We start from the raw sequence: 22938 nt of genomic DNA, 5'->3' as shown, positions 1-22938 counted from the left end.
ACTCTGTAGTGACAGTCCAAGCTCATCCTAACTTTCTGCTCTGTCATTCTTGGCTTTTACTCTTGACTGATGTCTTACGGTGGATACACAGGTGCACCAATTCAAGATCTCATGGCCTTTTGACAGATTCCCAGGTACAAGAGAAGGGGAAGTTTAATGACTCTACAGGAAGCTCTGGCTTTTCACCAGAAAAGGAAGCTCCCCCAAAGACTTTCCTTTACATCTCACTGGCCAGGCCTGGCTCACCGCCCACTCCTACGCTAGTCACTGGTTGGATTGCCATATAAGTTTACAACTTTCCTGAATCTGGGGAGGGCCTACCTGCTCTAGATGAATGGCTTGCTGCCTAACCCTCACCCTGTAAGGAAGAAGGATCTGGAAACAGCTGTCAGTTAAAAATGACAATGCTGCCATCTATCCCTCTCCACATGGGATGGCAAAGTCCCCACAGAAGTGAGGCTGCCTCCAGTCTAGAGGTCAGAATAGCCCATCTGAGCCTCAGGAGAAATGGCTATCTCTGCTTAAGGCCAGGTCTCTGTTCAGTCATTCTGAGGTCCCAGGGAAGTCAGGCTTTTCTTCTAAACACAGTCGTGGCCCTTCAACTACAGAAATGAGCCATACTTAATGTCTTAGATGCTGGGACCTGGGCCTTTCAGAGTCATTGGTTGCAGAAGACCTGTTGAGACCAACAACATGCCCAAGCACACCAAGTTCTACATAAGTGCTATTTTTACTTGCAAATGTTAGTCTCCGTGTGCATCCCGGTCGCTCAAGAGGCCTGAGGGCTCCAGTGCTTGCCCTCTCTTCCCTACCACGGACCTAAAACTATTAGAAGACATACTAAGAAGAACTAACAAACATACGGGACTTCCACTACCATTTATTAATGGGAAAATAAAATGAAACTGCTTACTCCCTGCTGTCAATCAAAAGCATGGGGAAAACTTCTGTTTCAGGGCATAGGCCAATAATTAGTTCCAGACTGGCCTTCCCAGTGTAACCAACTGTAAAACTGTGAGGCAGTGGTTTGCAGACATTGCACAGCAGGTGGCTGAAGACAAAAATCCCAGAGACAAGAAAAACTCAGGAGGTTGACTCTACGACCACCCAGATCTCGGCCAGGTGATGACTTCCCAAGTGCAGCGCAGGGAGCTGGAGTCTTGGGAAGTTCTGACAAGCCGAGGATGCAGAGATCAACAGGCAGGGCACAGGAAAGGAAAGAGCTATGGAGGGGTGGAGGCCAGAAGTGCACATCGGGATGCCCCCCAGGCCTTTGGCTAATGTCTGCTCTGCGCATGTGCAGGGAAACACTACCAAGGCCTTCCAGAGAGCAGCTGCTACAGGGCTGACAGTGTGTTGAAGTTCCGTGAGGTCCAGCAGTGCTGGAGAACACGGGAGTTATGACCCAGCCGAAGAAAAAGAACACCTGATCATCATTCCAGGCATCTAGCTAAGACATCAGAAATGCTGCTTTGGAAGAAGTACCAGGCCTAACAAAGCCCTAACAAAATCCACAGGAGAGACCAAACTTAGAGGCTGAATCCCATATCCCATCAAGTTAGAAGTGCTGGGGAACCACACTGGGCTTTCCACAGATCCATCCTAACGAGGTGGAAAATCATACCTAGAAAGTGCAAAGAAATAAATCTGCCTACTGGATAAAAATTAACATTAAAGTAAAAATTTTGGGGGTGCCTGAGCGACTCAGTCAGTTAAGTGCCTGACTCCTGATTTCAGCTCAGGTTAAGATCTCACAGTTGTGAGACGGAGCCCCAGGTCAGACTCCACACTGAGTATGCTTAAGATTCTCTCTCTCTCTCCCTCTGCCCCTCTCCCCGCTTCACTCTCACTTTCTCAAAAATAAATGAATGAATGAATGAATGAATAGATGAATAATAAAAATTGTTCCACAGAATTCAGAATTTCGACAACTTAGAACTCTCAACAGCCAGTGTAAAATCAATAACTGCTAGATGTGCAAACAAACAAGAAAATGGGATCCACGGTCAAGAGAATTACAGACGACAAAAACTGCCCCTTAGGGGGCCCAGACACTGGATTTAGCAGAGAATTTAAAGCAGCTACATTCAATTCAATTCAATTCAAATAACTGAAGGAAAATATGGTCTGAATGAGTTAACATATTCATTAGAAATCTAATAAGATTAAGAGAATCTCATAAGAAAAATAAAATCTATAAAAAGGGAAAGAAATGCGAATTCTATAAGTGAAAAGTCAAATGAGTAAAATTTTTAAATCCATTGGATGGGATTGACAACAGAATGAAAATGCAAAAATAAAGTTAGTGAACTGGAAGATAGGTACATATAAAAAAAATCATATTAAAGAACAAATAAAACAGTTTTGTGAAATCCAAAATGGTGAAGTTATATCAAAATCAAAAGAATTACTTCTAAAGTCACATCAAAACTGTAACTTTTTCAGTGAATATAATAGACAGCAGATATAAAAATATAATTTTTAAAATCCTCCCTTCCTAATTTTGAATATATATATTGAAACACACTTGAGTAAAAATGCTTAACTCTGAAGACTTTTCCCTTTGTTTTGTTGTCATAAGAGGAAAATATAAAAATTCCTGAATTTTGTTTTTTTGCCATTTTAGATTTGTTATCCAGCATGATTAATAAGGAGTTGCATTAGCAATACAAATCAATTTATTTTAGTCAAATACAATTCTTTGTTGCTGAGAAACACCAATTTTAGTGGGCTTAACATTTTAATAAAATCTCTGAAAGGATGTTACTTTGCCTTAAATCGGAATTTGTCAATAGTGGCGCTAAAAGAGAACTGTTGTGGGAGGCTGTTCTGTACTACGCTCCAAGATGTGTAGAAGCATCTCTGGTCTCCCATTCCCTACCCAACTGTGCCAACCAAAAACGTCTCCGAACATCACCAAATGTCCTGTAGGGGATAAAACCACCCCTGATTGAGGAGCACTGCCATAAATGATTGGGTCTTTTATTTCCCCCTAATTTATTCATTAAAAAACAACAACAAAATGCTTGGCTTATAATCTGCAGTGAAAGCAACAATGTCTTTCTATTAAAATACTTGATGTTGGGGCGCCTGGGTGGCTCAGTCAGTTAGGCGTCCGACTTCAGCTCAGGTCACAATCTCGCGGTCCGTGAGTTCGAGCCCCGCGTCGGGCTCTGTGCTGATGGCTCAGAGCCTGGAGCCTGCTTCCGATTCTGTGTCTCCCCCTCTCTCTGCCCCTCCCCCGTTCATGCTCTCTCTCTGTCCCAAAAATAAATAAACGTTAAAAAAAAAAAATTTAAAAAATACTTGGATGTTAAATTTTGAAAAGAATTCCCTTCATTGAGTGAAAAAGTTCCCCAACTTTAAGGATTTTGTTTCTTTGTTTCTTTGTTTCTTTGTTTTAGAGAGAGCACCTGTGCATCAGGAAGAAGGGCAGAGGGAGAGAGGAAAAAAAAAAAACAAAACCTTAAGCAGACTCCATGCTCAGGACAGAGTCTGACATGGGACTCAATCCCAGGGATCATGACCTCAGCTGAAATCAACAGTTGGATGATAATCCAGGCGTCCCATTATCACATTTAATTTAGATTTTCTTTAAGCCTGGTTGATAGGTTTTGATTTTTGCTTTCAACAAAACAAATTTTATATTTTCTGGCATGTGCCATTCATCATTCACTCACCTAGGAATAACAGGTACAAATTAGCTAAATACAGCTGGGACATTTTTAGTAAAACAAACAGCAACCTATTTCTAAGTCATTTATTAAGAGAATATGACATGTTCTTCACCTAACTGATCAAGCACACATCAGGAATTTTGATATAAAAAGACACCACAGACTGCAGGTTGTTCTTCATGGAACTCAATCTTTAGAAACTACAGAACATTTTCTCACATCAGTTATCTAAACCTAGACTTCTTTTCAGTCAGTTCAAAAATATAGGTAAAAGCTAATATCCGCCTCCTCCCCAAAATGGGACTACTGATCAAGGGCAATGTGAATTTTTCTTTCTTTAAAAGAAAACACTGTAAAATCTTCAGGTTCTGGCATTTAATCAGGGTAGAAATGTAACCACAAATTCATATCAGCAAAGGTATTTATCATTTTTGACTCTAATTTTTCTGGGGAAAAAAATTCCCAGAATTTGCTGAGTTTATTTGTATGTGGGTGATTTTTTTTTCCAGGAAAAAATACAAACTAGGATACTGTCAGAGTAAAAACATATGCTCTACGTCACATGCAAGTCCATCTTATGTCACTCACCTATGTGATAAAGTCCAATCCAATCACTGGGGTCCACCTCCTCTTTAATGTCCCAGAAGATAATGAGGTTTTGGGCTTGCCCCAGCGTGTACTCGTACATGCTGGCAGTCAAGCTGGAGCGGCTCTCAGAGGTCACCAGGTCTGTGTCGCTGTTTGCCCTCTGAAGGGTCATGTTCTCTGGCATGGAGCTCTGGGCGGCGAGGCTCTGAAGGTTCTCTGGGCTCAATGTGTACCGCATCTGGGGATTTCGACGCCGCACAAAAAGCAGGTGCTCCCGGGCTGAGCTGGCCATCCTGAGGTTAGCTTCCTACAAAGCTGCAAGAGACAGACAAGCACAAAGCATTAGTGCTACAATGCGAGGGAATTAGGTTTAAGCCTCCCAGACGTAAAGCCCTAAAGAGTGTTTATGAAAGCCCGGCCATGCAATAATCTTCTGCTGTCAAAATAAAACCTATTATTCTACTTGTCAACTGATGATGTCAGAAACAACTTCTATAGTCTGAGGTCACATGATGGCAAAGGCCATCACGCACCTGTGGCCCTTGATTTCACAGGGCACAGCTTCCCCCTGGCAATTAAGGACAAGCAGATTTCCCTACCAGTCCTTTTAGGTTTATCCTCTCCCAGACACCCCACCTTCAGGAATGGTCCTCTTTTCTTTCACCCCCACCCCATATACTTATTTCTTGTGGAAATTAAATTTTAAAATAGCAAGACAGAAAATTGTGACATGTGCTAAACACAGTTGAAATCTACCACTGAGCACAGGTTAACCTGCTCAATTTCCTTCTCACAGGAATGTAACCCATCAGTGTTTGTCAGGAACTTGCTCAAATGTCACCTCCTCTCTTAAATACAATGGCCATCGTATTTAAGACCGCAACACCCCATCTCTTCCCCATCTCTCCTCTCTCGCTGTATTTTTCTCCATAGCAATTACCATAACCTGATGTGCCACACAGTACCATGTACTTATTTATTTGGTTATTGCATACTTCTCCCAACAAGAATGCAAGCTTGGGGAAATGACAGTCTCCTCAATAAGGGGTGCTGGGCAAACTGGACAGCCACACACAAAAGAATGAAGCTGGACCCTTATCTTACACAGTAGACAAAAACCAACTCAAAACAGATTAAGGATTTGAAAATAAACCCTGAAGGTATAAAACTCCTAGAAGAAAACATAGGGAGTAAGCATCTTGACATCAGTCTTGGCAATAATTTTTCTTGGATCTGACACCAAAAGCAAAGGCAACCAAAGCAAAAATAAACAACTGGGACTATATCAAACTAAAAAGTCTCTGAACAGCGAAAGAAACCAGGTCCGTTGAAGCGACACAGTCTTTAAAAGCAGGAACAGTGTCTCAGTGGTGCTTATGTACGGCAAGGGAGGAGCTGACATGGAGAAAGGATGGAGGTTATCTGTGTATTTCTTTAATAAACATTCACACAGTACTTATTCTTTCAAGTGATTCACAAACACATAGGTTATTTGTAAGACTTGTGTTTATAAATCAATAGCTGCACATGCTTGAACTTCACCCTGCCTCAATTATTAAATGGAGATGACTTTAAAGTACCATGAAAGATTGCTGTAAGGATTAGAAAAATCGTAAGTGTTAGAGAAAGACAAAAATCGTATGACTTCACTCATATGAGGACTTTAAGAGACAAAACAGATGAACATAAGGGAAGGGAAACAAAAATAATATAAAAACAGGGAGGGGGACAAAACAGAAAAGACTCATAAATATGGAAAACAAACTGAGGGTTTCTGGAGGGGTTGTGGGAGGGGGATGGGCTAAATGGGTAAGGGGCATGAAGGAATCTACTCCTGAAATCATTGTTTCACTATATACTAATTTGGATGTAAATTTAAAAAAAATAAAAAATAAAATTTTTTAAAAAAAGAAAAAAAAGGAAAGAAAAATCTTAAGTGAGGGGGGCCTGGGTGGCTCAGTCGGTTGAGAACCCGACTTCAGCTCAGGTCATGATTGCACAGTTCACAGGCGTGAACCCAGCAATGGGCTGTGTGCTGACAGTTCAGAGCCTGGAGCCTGCTTCAGATTATATGTCTCCCTTTCTCTCTGCTCCTCACCTGCTCATGCTCTGCCTCTCAAAAATAAATAAGCATTAAAAAATATTTTTAAGAAAAATCATACATGAAAGTGTTCAGTAAAAAGCAACTACTGTTATTTTTAGTAACAATATAATTACTGAATTAATTAATGCACGATTTACTTTGGAGTAGCTCCAAGGGTTGGGAGACAGTTAAGAGAAATCAAATGCTGAAGACTACCTTTTTACACAGGAAAAATTACTCTAAGTTCCGCCTCATGTTAGATGACCCCATGGAGAAAATAGTCCATTCTTCCCCTGCCTCCCTATTCAACATGGCTCCTGGCTCCCAGAAGCCAGAAATCAGCTACATATGGATACACAGCCCTTTGAGTTATAGCTTTTAACTCAACCACGTCTCTTAAATAATTGTTTCTACATTGAAAAAAATAATAACTCCAATTTCCAAACAATCCACTTAGGAAAGAACTTTGAGAGCCCCGCACCCACAAGCCAGGAACTGAGAGGTGAGATTAGAAGAACCTCAGGCACAGAACAGAAAACAAGTCAGCTGGAACCTAAGAGTGATAAGCAGGAGTCATTGCAGGGTCTCGAGCACAAGAGTCAAAACATTATATATAAGTATGAGAAACTTAATCTGAGAGCCTCTGCAGGGCTGGTTGTAAAAGGAGGGTAACAGAGGAGGTAAACCAGTCAGAAGCTGATTAAGTGAGGAATCCAGCACTGAGTGCTGAAAAATGGATTTTAGTAACACAGAAGGGAAATATATCAATTGGGAATATTTCAAAGAGCGAGCCCAAAGATGTGGCAACAGAATGAATACAGGGGATCAAAGTGGGGAAAAATCAGGACTAAATTCTGGATTTTCAGTCCAAGCAGCAATAAAATCCCAGAAACATTGATGGGGCTAAGAAAATCAATACGATCTTCGGTGAGTTGGAAGTAAATGCAATATACCCAAGTCACTATGTCCCGAAGACTCTTGTGAAGGTGGGTCGAGTTGCTGGTTATTATGAAGCCAGGGATAAAAATAAATATTCAAATGCAAGGTTCTGCTTAGCCTTATTGTTTGTTAATTAAAATCAACTAAAATAATCTCTAAAAGCCTTACTAGTCCAGGGTTTAAAAATCTCATTCAGGGGCGCCTGCATGGCTCAGTCAGTTGAGCGGCCAACTTCGGCTCAGGTCATGATCTCGCGGTCCGTGGGTTCGAGCCCCGCGTCGGGCTCTGTGCTGACAGCTATGAGCCTGGAGCCTGTTTCGGATTCTGTGTCTCCCTCTCTCTGACCCTCCCCCATTCATGCTCTGTCTCTCTCTGTCTCAAAAATAAATAAATAAATAAACGTTAAAAAATTTTTTTTTAAAAATAAAAAAGCCTCAGTCAGATATTTTACTTTACATAACTTAGATCAATGGAAAAGAAAAAAAATTAGAATAGGGAATGCCTGGGGGGCTAAGTCGGTTGAGGATCCAACTCTTGATTCGGCTCAGGTCATGATCCCAGGGTCGTGGGATCAAGCCCTGCATTGGGCTCCCATGGAGCTTGCTTAAGATTCTCTCCCTCTCTCTCTGCCCCTCCCCCACTCACACACAAGTGAGTGCACTCTCTCTCTAAAATAAAATAAAATGAAATAAAATAAAATAAAATGCTCAGATTACGATGAGGGACAATAGTCCAAGCCTGTATTGGAAAATTTCATTTCTCCCCTATAGGAAAAGAAAAGTATATTTTAGAGTTCATGTTTCAACAGTAAATAAGATCAAACATCATGCAAAAATTCTCAAGGCTGCATGAAAATGAAAAACAACAAACCACTCTAAATATTATAGATACAATTTTCCTTTATAACTACCTTATTCAAACCACTATTCCCACATGGGCAAATTAGCTACTGAAATGACAGCAAATGGCTACTTTATATTTTTTCCTACTGAAATCTAAGAAGTCTTGACTTGCTTCTTGGTTTCATACCTAAGCCTTATGCAATAAGAAAGACAAATTTTCTTCAGATAAGTATCCATGCTGTTCTGAAAAGCTTTATAGATAAAGCCAATGGAAGGGAAACTGATTAGTACCCACCATACTTATTACACAGAAAGCTGGTCCTTGGAAGCTCCTTAGACAATCCCTCCCTTCAGGAGCGCTGCTGCAGCTCTAGGTCCCATTCCCAAAGGACACAATGTAATATGATGAAGCACTCCTTAAACCCCACCCCCTTAGATTTACGATGAGGTCTGCACTATGCTGCTCTCTCGGATAACGGACATCTGCTTAAACAACAGCTAAAAACAAAATCACTTTTCTTCCAGAGGTCAACAGAGATGTAATTACCAAGCAAATTGCAAAACACCTTAGTATATGACTTCATGTCCAAAAGCAGCAGATTTTGTGCAGAAGACAGAGACAGTAGCAGACGACAAATACATTAAGCAAGCATCTTTATTTAAAATATTTTTGCTCAAGAAACTGGAGGTGAATGTCAATTTACTGAATTTCACCTGAAGGGTAAGTACTGACAACATTCCATGTCAAACTAGAAATGCACCCTAGGATTTTAACTTCCTAGACTGTATACTGATAAACAAAGCTATAACAACATTGTTTAACCATTCAAATTCCAAAAAAACAAAAACAAAGACACATAAACACACACACACACACACACACACACACACACACACACACACACACCTACTCAACTATACCATGCTTTAAACTCCGTGTGTGTTTTACTATATAAATGAGGGAAACAAAGGGCGAAAAGATGTCAAGAGACACTAAAGAAAATATAATTAGCCTGCAATAAGCGGAGATGTGAGAAACCTAGGAAGAGAAATCAGCCACCCATCAGACCTGCCAGGCCAGTTGACACAGGAAATGAAGAAAGTCATCACCAAATTCCCAACTACAGATCTCTCCCAGTGGATTTCCACCATACCTCCTGCTAAAAGAAAGCAATCATAGTCATCACTCAGTGTTTATCCTACATAATCATAACCCCAATACTCAGCTTACTCAGCAAGAATGTTCTAGTAAGGTGATTAATACCAGAAAATCCCTGCTACAACACTTGTCAGTAAGTGCTCCCAGGACTCCAGGGCATTTGACAGAGAGCCTCAGCTGACTCAAGCTGCCTGCCTCTCACTTCCTCTTCTCAGGGGGAGAAGTATCAGAAAATGCAATTTACCCTCCAGGCTCCTGCTCTTTAGAAAAAGCCTGTCCTTCTCACAGTTTCACCAAATAATATGTTAGGATCCACAATATAAAAATAGTCCATATGTCAGTCTGGAAAAGGAATGTACACAAATGGGAAGAAATCATTTTAAGTTCCAAAACCTTTTAATTTTTAAAATTTTTTAATGTTTATTTATTTTTGAGAGAGAGTGTGAGTGGGAGAGGGGCAGAGAGAGAGGGAGACACAGAATCTGAAGCAGGCTCCAGGCTCTGAGCTGTCAGCACAGAGCCTGACGCAGGGCTCGAACTCACGGACCGTGAGATAATGACCTGGGCCGAAGTCGAACGCTTAACCAACCAAGCCACCCAGACGCCCCCCAAAAAGCTATTAATCTTAAAGACCGAGTCCAACAGTGCATTCAAGATGTTGTTTTAACCTTCAATTGCTGAATATACGAGATAAATAAGAGAAAATCATTACGATTTGGTTTAACTCTTTGGAGTTCCTTAAATTCAATAATGTTTTTAATTCAACTACTAAATTTACCTTTGTAGGTGTGAATAGATAATTCCCAAAAGGAAAAAGTTAAATAATTGATAATTACATATCAAAAAACAAATATTTTAAATATGAGATGTAATTTTTTATCCATTAAAATGTCCAGTTTGAAAACTAACATAGGGGCGCCTAGGTGACTCAGTCGGTTAAGCGTCCGACTTCGGCTCAGGTCACGATTGCACGGTTCGTGAGTTTCAGCTCTGCATTGGGTTCTGTACTGACAGCTCAGAGCCTGGAGCCTGCTTCAGATTCTGTGTCTCCTACTCTCTGACCCTCCCCTGTTCATGCTCTGTCTCTGTCTGTCTGTCTGCCTGTCTGTCTCTCTATCTCAAAAATAAATAAATCTTTTAAAAAATTATTTTTAAAAAAGAAAACTAACAGTACTCAGACGTGCAGGTGCAGTGAGACGCTGTGCAGCTGAGAAGGCAGTCTCACAAAGCTTGCTGGCACCCTGGGAGAACAAAAGGCATCCAGACCAAAAGTGAAGGCAGCTTCCTCAGAAAAAGGGGAATGGTTGTAACTAGAAGAAGAGGAAACGAATGCTGGACAAAAATAAAAGAGAAAGAAAAATGAAAGTAACAAAATATGAGCACCCAAATGACAGACCCTTACATATGTAACAAGAGAAGAATATAGGATCGGATAGCAAGTATGGGAAGAAGAAAGGCAACAACTTTACTCATGTACCTCAAAAGTTGATTGTAGATTGTAACGAGTCCCTTACTGGAATGGTATTCAATTGGCATGGATATCAATTTTTTTATTTTTTTTTTAAGTTTATTTATTTAGAGAGAGAGAACACACACGCAAGAGCACACGGCACCAGTGGGTAAGGGCAGAGAGAGAGGGTGGGAGAAAATCCCAAGCAGGCTCCACACTGCCCAACATGGGGCTCAATCTCACGAACTGTGAGATCATGACCTGAGGCGAAACCAAGAGTCAGACGCTTAACTGTCTGAGCCACCCAGGCGCCCCTGATTTTTTAAAACACTAATCTATATTTTTAAAATTCTATTAAATTAAGACGAATAAAACTTCAAGAGTCGTTTTCTTTATTTTATTTTTTTTTTAACTTTTTTTATTTTTGAGACAGAGAGAGACAGAGCATGAACAGGGGAGTAGCAGAGAGAGAGGGAGACACAGAATCTGAAACAGGCTCCAGGCTCTGAGCTGTCAGCACAGAGCCCGACGCGGGGCTTGAACTCACAGACCATGAGATCATGGCTTCAGCCGAAGTCGGACGCTTAACCGACCAAGCCACCCAGGCACCCCTCAAGAGTCATTTTCAAACATTATGGCAAATTAGAAAAAATGGGAATCAAAACTTCATGTATTTTCAATGCCTTTTTAAAATGCCAACCTATTTTTTAGTAAATACACATCAAGTTCTACGGTCTAAATATTTCTTTAAAAAAAGAAAAAAGCCTTTGCTTGTATATCAAGCACTTTTGGTGGTTTGCTTATCTGTTGACAAATATCGATGGTTTGAGTGCAGGAAGTGGAATCAATTCATTTTAAAGTCATCTCTTTTGAAAGATATTAAACTTCTACTCCCTGAACATCCCTAGGGCGAAAGATGTCTTTTTTTTTTTCGCATGGAATACACCCCAAAACATCATCTTTAGCTGAAGCTGCAGATAATTACCAATTGTTGGTAAGTGGAATTCAGATATTAAACATTCTGCATCACTTTGTGGTGGCTGGAACACATTTTCGTGGGAAAGTTTTCCTTGCAATGCAAACCGCAAAACATAAGCTTCTAGTTACTGATTGTCCAAAGCTGCTAGAAAAGACAATCGACTGTATTCCATAAAACACCCAGAGGTCATAACTAGAAACACTAGCAATGGCTGCAGGTACCCTGCACTCCACAGAGCACATTTTTTAAGCCTTAATGCTTCTCTCTTTCCATTCCCACCAGCACAGCAGGACTAAGCCAAGTTCGTGTCAGATCCTATCCAGACAGTCACTTCTCAGCAGGCCTCTCTGACTCTGGTGTTTTCTGCCACCCTGCAGCACTCCTTCAATGACAGCACTCCTGATCAAGGAACATAATTACAGGTCCAGGACGGAAGCAAACAAAGGGGCAGGGGTGGGACCAAGTCTGTGCAGGGAGAGCAGGGCAGGCCTCTCACAGGGAGTGACGTTTAGGCTGATAAAGCTGAAACCTGAAGGGTGGATTTCTTTATACTTCCTCCTTTTTTTTCTAATATGATTTATTGTCAAATTGGCTAACATACAGTGTGTAAAGTGTGCTCTTGGTTTTGGGGGTGGATTCCGGTGGTTCATCGCTTACGTACCACACCCAGTGCGCATCCCAACAAGTGCCCTCCTCAATACCCATCACCCGTTTTGCCCTGTCCCCCACCACCTCCCCCGTCCACCCTCAGTTTGTTCTCTGTATTTGGCTCTTACGGTTTGCCTCCCTCCCTCTCTGTGTGTAACTATTTTTTTCCCCTTCCCTTCCCTCATGGTCTTCTGTTTCTTTATACTTCCCTAAATAAACGCATGAAAAAGTCGCATACAGACTTTCTCCCTGAGAACTCATCTATTCTGCTAAGCATGAAATCGCTCAGCATTCTTGGCAGTGTCCACGCCATTCTCTCCACCTACTGCACCCACCCACGTTCAAGGCCTGGAGACCACCCTTCTTGAAGAAAACCCAGCCAGAAGGCAACTCTCCTACTATTGAATCCCAGGGGCCTTTTTTTTCTTTTAGAGAGAGCATGAACAGGGTAGAGGAGCAGAGGGAGAAACAGAATCTTAAGCAGCCTTCACACTCAGTGCACAGCCGGATGCAGGGCTCTATCCCCCAACCCTGGGAGATCACGACCTGAGCAGAAACCAAGAGTCAGATGCTCAACCGACTGAGCCACCCAGGCGCCCCTCCCACAGCCTCTTTACATTCCTATCCTCTGTACCTCACAACGCCTCAGAATCTGAGCATGAAGATTCAGGTCTTCCTCTGCCAGACTATAAACTCTCCGAGGACAATTTCTATTTCTCTTGCATGTTATATCCTCAGCAAAATAGTAAGTGTTCAGTAAATGTTTTTCAAATAAATGAGTGGATGTAGTTAACTGCCACTAATGAGGAAAGAAGAATTTGAAAGGACCAAATCAACAGTAGGAGCACACGTGGACTTTTCTTTAGAATTTAGCCAGGCATTCAAAAAAGGATTTATTAAGTCAAGTGCCTACTCTATGCTGAAAAGTACAAGATAAGGTCCTTGCTATCCAATGGAAAGAAATAAAAACCAATCAACCTACATGAAAGAAATAGAGAACAACTCCTTTCTATATTATAAGGTGTAAGTGCAGAAGTCAATAAGAATTCACTGCAGAGAATAGTCAGCAGGGACTGCAGTGTTTAAGAAAAGCCTAATGAGAAAAATTGAGCTGAACTTTGAAAGATATGAACAGGCCATGGAAATGTGGAGTGAATTCTAAGTCAAAGAAAGAATCCAATTCAAAAATGGGAAGATAGGAATTAGCTTTCAGTGGCTTCAGTCTGATCCAAACCACTATCATCTGTCCTCTGAATAAATAATCATCTCCTTTGGGCACCTGGATGGCTCAGTCGGTTGAGCATCGACTTTTGATTTTGGCTCAGGTATGATCTCATGGTTCATGGGTTCAAGCCCCTCATTAGGCTCTTCACTGACAGCGCAGAGCCTGCTTGGGATTCTCTGTCTCCCTCTCTCTCTCCCCTCCCCTGCTCACTTGCTGTCTTTCTCAAAATAAATAAGTAAACCTTAAAAACAAAACAAAACAAAAAACAAAACAAAAATCCATCTCATTCATTGCTCCTATCCTCGATTTCTCGCTGTCTATTCTCAAAACATCAACCAGAATGATTTTTTTCAAATGGAAGTCAGATCATTTGCTCTCTACCCAAAACCCTCCAAGGCCCCCCATTTCACTTAGAATAAAAGCCAAAACCCATATAATGGTCTACGAGGACACATCATCTTGTCCTCTCTGACTTCATCTACCACCGTGGCCACCCATGCTCATGCTATCCTAGTCCCACTGCAGCTCCTGGAAGGTACCAGCTATACTCAACCACAGGGCCTTTGCATCTACTGTTTCCTTTACCACAGAAGCTCTTCTCTTCAATATCCACATGGCTCATTTTGCTACCCCTTCACATTTTTACCAAATGCCACCCTCTCAGTAGGACCTTCCCAGACCACTCCATGTAAAATTTCAATTGTCTCAGCACTACACTTTCCCTGCTTTATTTTTCCTCCATAGCACTTTCACATCCTAATATCCAGTATAAATCATTAATATCTCTCCAGTGTCTAGTGTCTCTCCCCACTACAATGTATGCTTCATGAAGAGTCGGAAATGGCAGACAGATGTCACCTCTAAGTTGGCAAATATATTTAGACCTTTTTTTCACCAGAGTACCAAAAACAACGTCCATTCAATGACACGATCAACTGTTGTTTTTAACTTTCCAGATGATACGCCACCACACTAAGTTTTCTAATGGAAGCAATTTCACTGGCACCTGAAATAGTTGTGGGCACAAGCTGCAAACGTACAGGTTAAATTTCAAAGTCTGAGATTACCAACTGATGCTTCCTGTTATCACCGAGGTTAACAAAAGCACCTCAGAAAGAAAAAGGGAAATGAGATATAATCAAACAACAAGGAATAATCATGTTAGAGAGGGGAGTCACATGTAAGTCATAAATACAGAGTGCTAAACTGACCTGATTGTTCATACCAGCAACTTCCTGTGCCTGCTATGTGTGAGGCATTGTTCTAGCTCCAGGGAAACACAGACGAAACAGACTCTATTCTCAAGGAACATAAAGTCTTAAGACTAGAAAAAAGAACTAATTTAAAATAATAATTAATAAACCACCCAACGTCCAAGATTCCCAGTGGTTTGCAGAATCATCCGGAAGAACCAACAAATTTAATGAACATCAAGGTGCAGCATATGGAGAAGGAAACCGTTCTGCTCAGCATCATGATCCTGAGCAAGGATTAATCTTGATTAATCTCGATTCAAGTATTAGGATAGAAAATGTTTGAAACCTTTCCCAAAAGAACTACCTACATTTTCACGGTACTACTGTTTTCAAATTCTTTTGACAAAAAAAAATGATCTTTTTACCTAGGTATTCATTATCCAGCTCCACTCCATTAAGGAGCCGAGGAAGAAAGCAAAACAGTTCACAAAACAATGAGCTGAAGACTTTTTAAATTCATCCCCATTCAACTACTTCTTCCCTGCAATGATAGAGTTGATCCCTGCCAATCACATCTGTCAGTCAGTCACTCACGGAGCCTCAGATGTTCCAAGAATAAACTGACTGAAAAGAGAAACTGCATGAACTAGTGAGAGATTCAGGAATTCATAAAAGTCAATGAAAGAGATTTTGAATAACTTCTTGAAGCACATGCAAAACCACCGATTAAAAAGGGTCTGGCGAAGTTAGAAGAGTTGACAAGTGAAGGCGGAAAAAATTAAGAGCAATTTGAATGTCACAGGATTAAACACAGGCTGTGGGAAAGTCGACAGAGCCCTGGCAGTTTTTGTAGTAAGACTTTCACAGTTGTGGTAAGAAACACACATATTACATTGTGCTATCATACAATTTCCTTGAAAAAATTAACTCCCCTCAACTTAAAAAATGTCAACGCTTTCATTTGTTCTTTTTTCCTTCTAATAATTAGGCCATATTTGTGACTAAATCTAAATTTTGTTGTATGCAAGATAAACTGATACCCATAATTTGAACTTTTCCTTGTCCAGATCAAACCTTTTTCCCCCTATTTACTACAAAACTTGGCTTCCCATTATGAACAGATTCACTTTATTTTTTTTTCTTATATTTATTTTTGAGAGAGAGCAGGGGAGGGACAGAGAGAGGGAGAGATTGAATCCCAAGCAGGCTCCACACTGACAGCACAGAGCCTGACACAGAACTTAAACCCACGAACCGTGAGATGGTGACCTGAGCCAAAATCAAGAGTCAGACGCTTAACCGACTGAGGCACCCAGGCGCCCCTGAACAGATTCACTTTAAAAGGCCTGCTTTTCTGACACCTCTTGTGTACCCTCTGCCCCCACCCTCAACCCCATGTTATCTCCACAGCTACCCTATGATGAAGCTGTAATTCTAGATTTGATTTCCAGATGAGAGCACCAAGCGAGTGGGTGACACAGCTGAGATCCACACTTAGGTCCTTAAAGCCTGCTTCTCTGACCATGTATCACAGCTCCCTATAGCTTCTATACCTAGGCCACATCATGTGGTACCTAGGGTTACCCACAAAATTGGGGGGTGGGAAGATAAAATCATCTATTTACAGGGTTTAAAGTCAATGTCCTAAAGGCAGGTGCCAAACAGCCTCCCACTGCCAAAACAGAGCTTCTGAGTTACCAGAAATGCCTTGCCTTCTCCCCAGCTTTCTGGTTCTCATTTTTGGTCCATCTACTGTAAGCTTTGCAGGCAGAGAAAGTCTTTATTTGTTTGTTTGTTTGTTTGTTTGTTATGAGCCACAGATTTATTATAAGTTGATAAGTAGCAATTTCCCTCCCTCAGGACATTCTCCATGGGCTCTGACAACTTTTTAATGTGCAGGTGTATGTAACAGAGATCTGAGAGAGTGGCTTTGCCAATGCGGGCAACCCTTCCAGCACAGGACTCAGGTAAGTCCCATCCTTTGTCTTTCTCTTCTCACCCATCCATTTTTTTAAATAATAATGAATATATACTTAGAGGGTTCCTTGCATAAGGAGTTGCCCTACAAAACACGGTATTAGCCAGAGAGAGGCAAGGAAGAGAGATAAGAAAAATACTGGGGGGGGGGGGGGGGGGGGGGGAAGGGAGAGAGGGCAGGGGAAAATGGGGGGGGTTAGAGATCAAAATACACGAACTTCCAATTATAAGATGAACAAGTTCTTGTGATCTAATGGCTATTATAGTTAATAATACTGTATTATATGCTTAACAGTTGCTAAGAGTGTAGATCTTAAATGTTTTCATCACAAGAAGAAATTGAAATTGGGGCTCCTGGGTGGCTCAGTCGGTTAAGCGTCCGACTTCGGCTCAGGTCATGATCTCGCAGTCTGTGAGTTCGAGCCCCGCGTCGGGTTCTGTGTTGACCGCTCGGAGCCTGGAGCCTGTTTCAGATTCTGTGTCTCCCTCTCTCTCTCTGACCCTCCCCCGTTCATGCTCTGTCTCTCTCTGTCTCAAAAATAAAGGTTAAAAAAAAAAAAGAAAAAAAAGAAGAAATTGAAATTATGTGATGTGATCGAGATGTTAGCTAACACTACAGGGGTAATCACTGTGCAATATATGTGTATCAACTCACCACATTTTACCCCTTAAACTTACACAATGTTGTATGTCAGTTATCTCTCAGTAAAGCTAGAGCTGGGGAAAAGGCCAAAGGAAAAAGACTGTGGGTGTCAGGTATGGAAAGCATTTTTTTTCTGGAAGATTAGGGTTAGGAAGAAAATGGGAGAAGCAGCTACCAGGAATATGAAATCCAAGAGAACATGTTAAACTACCATTTTCTAGACCCCCAACCCAAATCTACTAATCCTAACCTACCTGTGAGGCAGGGCTCAGACGTCAGATTTTTAATATATTCCCCAGTTAACGTTGATAAATGCTGAAATTTGAAAACTGCTAACATAAGAAATCACCAGTTAGTATCTCTATATAGTCCCATGTTAGCCCAAATGACTTAGATACCATTGTCCCAAGTACATCCAAGTTTATTAAACTAAATTTAAAAGAACCAAAAGTCAACCGAGAGACTTCAGTCTTCGGAAAATTTTTTGGATTCTATTTTCCATAAAATTTAGACTGACATAATTATTTACACTTAATAACAATTTAAATAACGCAAGGCTTTATGTATCCCCATCCTTATTCCACACACAAAAAAATACATGACATGTTGCCACAGGACATTCAATAAGCTGAAAAGAAGTAAGCCAAAACAGCAAGGGAAAGCAAGCCAAGGAGTAAAGTTTATACCTAGGACTTGTGCCATTCAGCACTGCTCAGATACTAGAAATAGGTCATTAATTTGTCTCTGAACTTTCTAGCATCCCACAGACTCCTTAGTCTTCATGGTACGATGAAGTTATTATTCTGCATTCTTCTATCTACATGAAGTATGACAGTGCTGTTATATTACCATTTTCATGACATCTCATCGGCTTAACAAAAATAGCTCCAATTCAGGCACATTCGCACGTAGCTCTACAATGGTCTACAATGTGTTATCCACTATAAGAGTTACCAGCCACGTGTGGCTATAGGGCATCTGAAATAGGGCTAGTCCAAATTGAGATATGTTGTAAGTATAAAATACACACCAGATTTTAAAAACTTAGTACCCCCCCAAAAGTAAAATATCTCATTAATAAGTTTTTATATTGATTACATATTGAAATGATAGTATTTTAGGTATATTGGATTAAATTACATAGATCTAAAACAAATCTCACCTGTTCTTTTTACCTTTCTCAGGGTGGCTCCTAAAAACATTAACATGAATGGTTTGCATTATACTTCTACTGGAATGGTACTGGTCTAGTAGCTATACTCCAGTTTAACTCAAGAATAAAATTTAGACTTAAATTTTATAGGTTAGAGCAATAACCAGACTTCATATCTCTAAGCAAGTCTTGGTGAATGTAACTCCTTATAAATGAGTTTTCCATTAGTTCAAGATTATGTCCACTAACAGAAATCTGACCTTGAATATTAGACACAAGTGACTAGGGGCAAAGCCTCTGGGAAGGGTCTCATTCTTTTACAAATATGAAGGAAGCTGACCAGTACATGTGCCCACACAAAAGTCCACTCCTCTCTTGCATGGAGGTAGGATCACTTCTGGGCAAGAACTTCCCCAGAAAACAATTCTGGGCCCTGTCTATGCATAGCCAAATGAGTGACTGATCCCAAAGCTCTAAGGAAAAAACATGCGCCCCATGTTTTCATGGGCCTGGTATATTTTCAGAGCAGAGCTTATCAGTGGGCCACTGTCCAGTGAGATAATCCTATGATTTCAGCAAGTCAATCCCAAGACTAAGCCTCATCCACAAGGACCATTGAGAATTCATGATGAAACTGTGGTCTCCAACGAAAACTAGTTTATTTTCTGGTAAATCTGCTTTTAATGGTAATTAGTTATGTTCTAAGTAATATGTTTAGGGAACTCAGCAAGACCTGTATATGTATTCACAATGCCTTCAAAACCATGTAACCAAATCAACCCACTCATACAAGAGAGAAAGGGGTAGGCTCTATTCTTTTTTAAGAAAACAGACTTTTATGAATTGAAAGCATCTAATCACTGAGGGTTTGGGGTTCCCTGCAAAAAACTAGTTGTAATTCTTCTTTTACATCATAGAAGTTTAGGGTCCCTGACTGGAGTGATGCTAAAATTTGCCAGGCAATTACTTCTAAAGAGGACTTTGAAAGAATCTTGCCAACTAAATTAGTTTTAAGCACATGTGCTCAAAGTGTAAATAAAAAAGAAACTGTCCAAAGTGTTCCAGTACCAGCCAAGTCTAAACCCAGGGTAGGGGTGTGCAACAAAGCAGAAGCTTTGGGAGATTTTTTACATCAAACTAAGATTGAAGAAGAAAGGAACATTCTAATCAGGATCTGCATATATAATCATGAAACAAAAATTTGACCTGACAAAAGATTCCTGATTATTAATGATATTTGTTGATTTTAAATGCAGCTTTAAAATGTCATCTGCTCTAATGTTCAATGGTAGCTTGCATCTGGTTACTCTGAGTTCTATTTTTATGTAAATTAGGTTGTGGAAAAATCAGGTTTAAATAAGGAAGCTCAAGCCAACAAGGGTGGCTCTGCAGTTTAGAGTGCTTGCAAAGCTCACGAGCCCCACCTAATGACGGCACACCCAGGACTCTGGAGTAGTCTGGGTGCAGGAATACATAACTGGAAGTTGAAACTTCAGAAACAAAATTGTGACATGGCTCACATTCAGAAAGCATGAAACCAACGATCGAACTTACCAACCCAATTGTATCACAGGAGAAAGGAGTTGAGGGAATAAGAAAAATAAATACTTTTTAGGGTTTTCTTCCAGCAATAAAGATCATATATACCATCATAAAATTTCAAAACAGATGTGAAAAGATAAAGAAGGAGGTAAATATCATCCATAACGCCACCACTCAGAGATGCCAGCCCACTGCAGTCTGGTCTACAAATGCATGCATTGCTATTTAAACGTATAAATAGATGAGACATACTACAGAGTACAAACTGTTTTGCAACCTACTCTTTTTCATGCAAAATGTAATGGGGGCATTATTACTAATAAACATAGCACCACGCCGTCCTTTTAAAATAGTCGTATGGCATTCCATGGTGTGACATCGCATAATTTAGTTAAACAATGTCCTCAAGATGGTCATGTAATTATTGCTATAAATCACATTGTAAACATATTCTCATACATTCATTATTGCACATTTGCCTGATTATTTCCTTAGGATACATTCTTAGAAGTGGAGTTGCCGGGTCATAAGGTGTTGACAAGTGTTACCAGAGTGCCACTGAGAAAGAAGTTGAAGTGAATATTCCCCATACGTGCAGTATAGGGAAGGCAGCTACTTCATTCTTGATACCCTCCTTCACCAACACTGAATGTTATCAATCTCTGGAGGCAGGTTAACGGCTAAGAAAATGGGTTCTAGAGCTACAATTCTATAGCTTGGTTCAAAGCCTAGGTATGCTATGGACTAGCTCTTGGGAAAGTTAGTCAACATTTCTGTAGATTTCTGTAAAACAGGGATTGTATCATTATACCTACCACAGAGGTTACTTTTAAGGATTAAATGAATTACTACAACACCTGATACACAGTAAGCACTCAATAAAAATTTGCTCTTATTATATTAAATAGTGCCCATCTGAGAGGTAAAAACAAATTTCATTTTTGTTTAATTTGTATTTACTCAATTCTTACTGGGATTAAACAGAGGCCACCTTAGTTAATTTTTATAAGCGATTTTACTTTCCTTGGCCTAACTTTTTTTAAGCAGTCAACTGTATCATTTACAAATAATGGTGATTTCTGTACGTTCCTGATTTATTTTTCCAGGATAATTGCATGGGTTAGAATTTCTAAAACAAAGGTGAAAATATTAGTGGTCACAAATATCTTTATCTCATTCATGATTTTATAGTAACAGAAGCTTTTTAAAGTATTTCAAAATTCAAAATTAGAAAATGTGATAGCAACTTTTTCTACACATTTTCTTACAAAGTACTCTTTAAATATAAATTCTGCATTGTTTCTAAATTGTGGCATTCTTCTGGGGAAAAGTCTTTTACATTTTAACCTGAAATGAGCTTTATTAATTAAATTCGCACATACTTTCAGTAAAGAACACAGTATACTTAACACTAAGAATGTAAAGTAAAAAAAATTATTATATTACTTGATTTGTGAAGCAAAAGAAATTTGAAAGACAATAATGTAGTTTGTCTAATGATCCAAAATCAATTATTTTTGTTAAAGAAATAAATCTGATAAATAACACAAAAAGTTTGAACCACCATTTGCAGCCAGAAATATAAAGCCCTTTAATTTAAAAAAATTTTTTTAACGTTTTTATTTATTTTTGAGACAGGGAGAGACAGAGCATGAACAGGGGAGGGTCAGAGAGAGGGAGACACAGAATCTGAAACAGGCTCCAGGCTCTGAGCTGTCAGCACAGAGCCCGATGCGGGGCTTGAACTCACGGACTGCGAGATCATGACCTGAGCCAAAGTCGGCTGCTTAACTAACTGAGCCACCCAGGCGCCCCATGCCCTTTAATTTTAAACAGCTACAATTTGATCTAGTATTTTTACTCCTTGTGTTTTCATCCAAAAACAGCATATAAATTTCAAAAGAATGACTCCATTTCTCACAATTCACCCTCCTTTACTTGTACCCTCTGAAAAGGAGCCTGTATTATTTCTAGATATAGAAGCCCTCGGTACATATTAAGAAGCCCACGGCTAATCCCCAAAATGAGGGATACTCAAGTCACAGAACAGTTAGCTTGTTTTTTAAAAATTAAACAACAGAAAAGACACTGTGCTAAAACCCTATAATAAATCAAATATTCTGGAAGATCTTCCCTAAGTCTTAACAAATACATGAGCCTGCTTGCTGACTGCCTGGGGTCTATAACCCTAGAGACTAAATTGTAAGGCGGAATAATAACATATTAACTGAGCATTTGAAATGTGCTAGACCCTAGGTTATGAGCTTGTGCTGCCCACATCATCTCCTATCACCCATTTACCTTCCCCCAACAAGGAAAATATTGCCACCCCACTGGCTGCACATTGCCTTTGCCACACAGAGTCTTCCAAAAGCACTCTATAAACAGATTGCAAATGGTTCTTTGGGAGTCATTACTGACCAGCTGTCCTCTGAAGAAAAGCAGGAGAAATTTCAGGGCTCCAGGCATTGCAGACATAGTTTGAACTTGGGCTAGTGAAAGACTGATCACTTGAGATCACAACAATCAGCAAATAAGAGTAACCATATCCCAGCATGCGGGAGAAGTAAAATGACACTTAAGTATGACCAGATGGCCTTCCCATTTACCCTTCGGAGACACTTTCCTTGAAGAAGACTGAGCGTGGCTAAGAAGCTCTGGATTTATTTTTCCACAGAATGTAAAATAAGGGGAGTTTACCAGGCAAAACACACTAATCCAACAAAACTAGCCCTTGGAGTAGTTACAGCACTTTTCACTAAAAATACACTTCAAATTTAATTTTCCTGATTCTTTAATATACCAATACGTATAAAATATGTATGGACTACTCATTT

At 40.2% G+C, this 22938-nt stretch overlaps 1 protein-coding gene across 3 annotated transcripts in view; it reads right to left on the bottom strand.

The window, feature by feature from the left end:
- HECW2 (HECT, C2 and WW domain containing E3 ubiquitin protein ligase 2) overlaps positions 1-22938 on the bottom strand; it is a 370790-nt gene that overhangs the window by 231732 nt on the left and 116120 nt on the right. For all 3 annotated transcript variants that reach the window (XM_049615928.1, XM_049615927.1, XM_049615926.1), the window contains exon 2: positions 4266-4580. In XM_049615928.1, the coding sequence (XP_049471885.1) occupies positions 4266-4557 (292 nt within the window). In that variant the 5' untranslated portion in view covers positions 4558-4580. The remainder of the gene's footprint in view (positions 1-4265; positions 4581-22938) is intronic.

The sequence above is a fragment of the Panthera uncia genome (assembly GCF_023721935.1).
Source record: "Panthera uncia isolate 11264 chromosome C1 unlocalized genomic scaffold, Puncia_PCG_1.0 HiC_scaffold_3, whole genome shotgun sequence".
In the NCBI taxonomy this organism is placed as follows: domain Eukaryota; kingdom Metazoa; phylum Chordata; class Mammalia; order Carnivora; family Felidae; genus Panthera; species Panthera uncia.
This window is presented reverse-complemented; position numbering and strand designations above follow the sequence as displayed.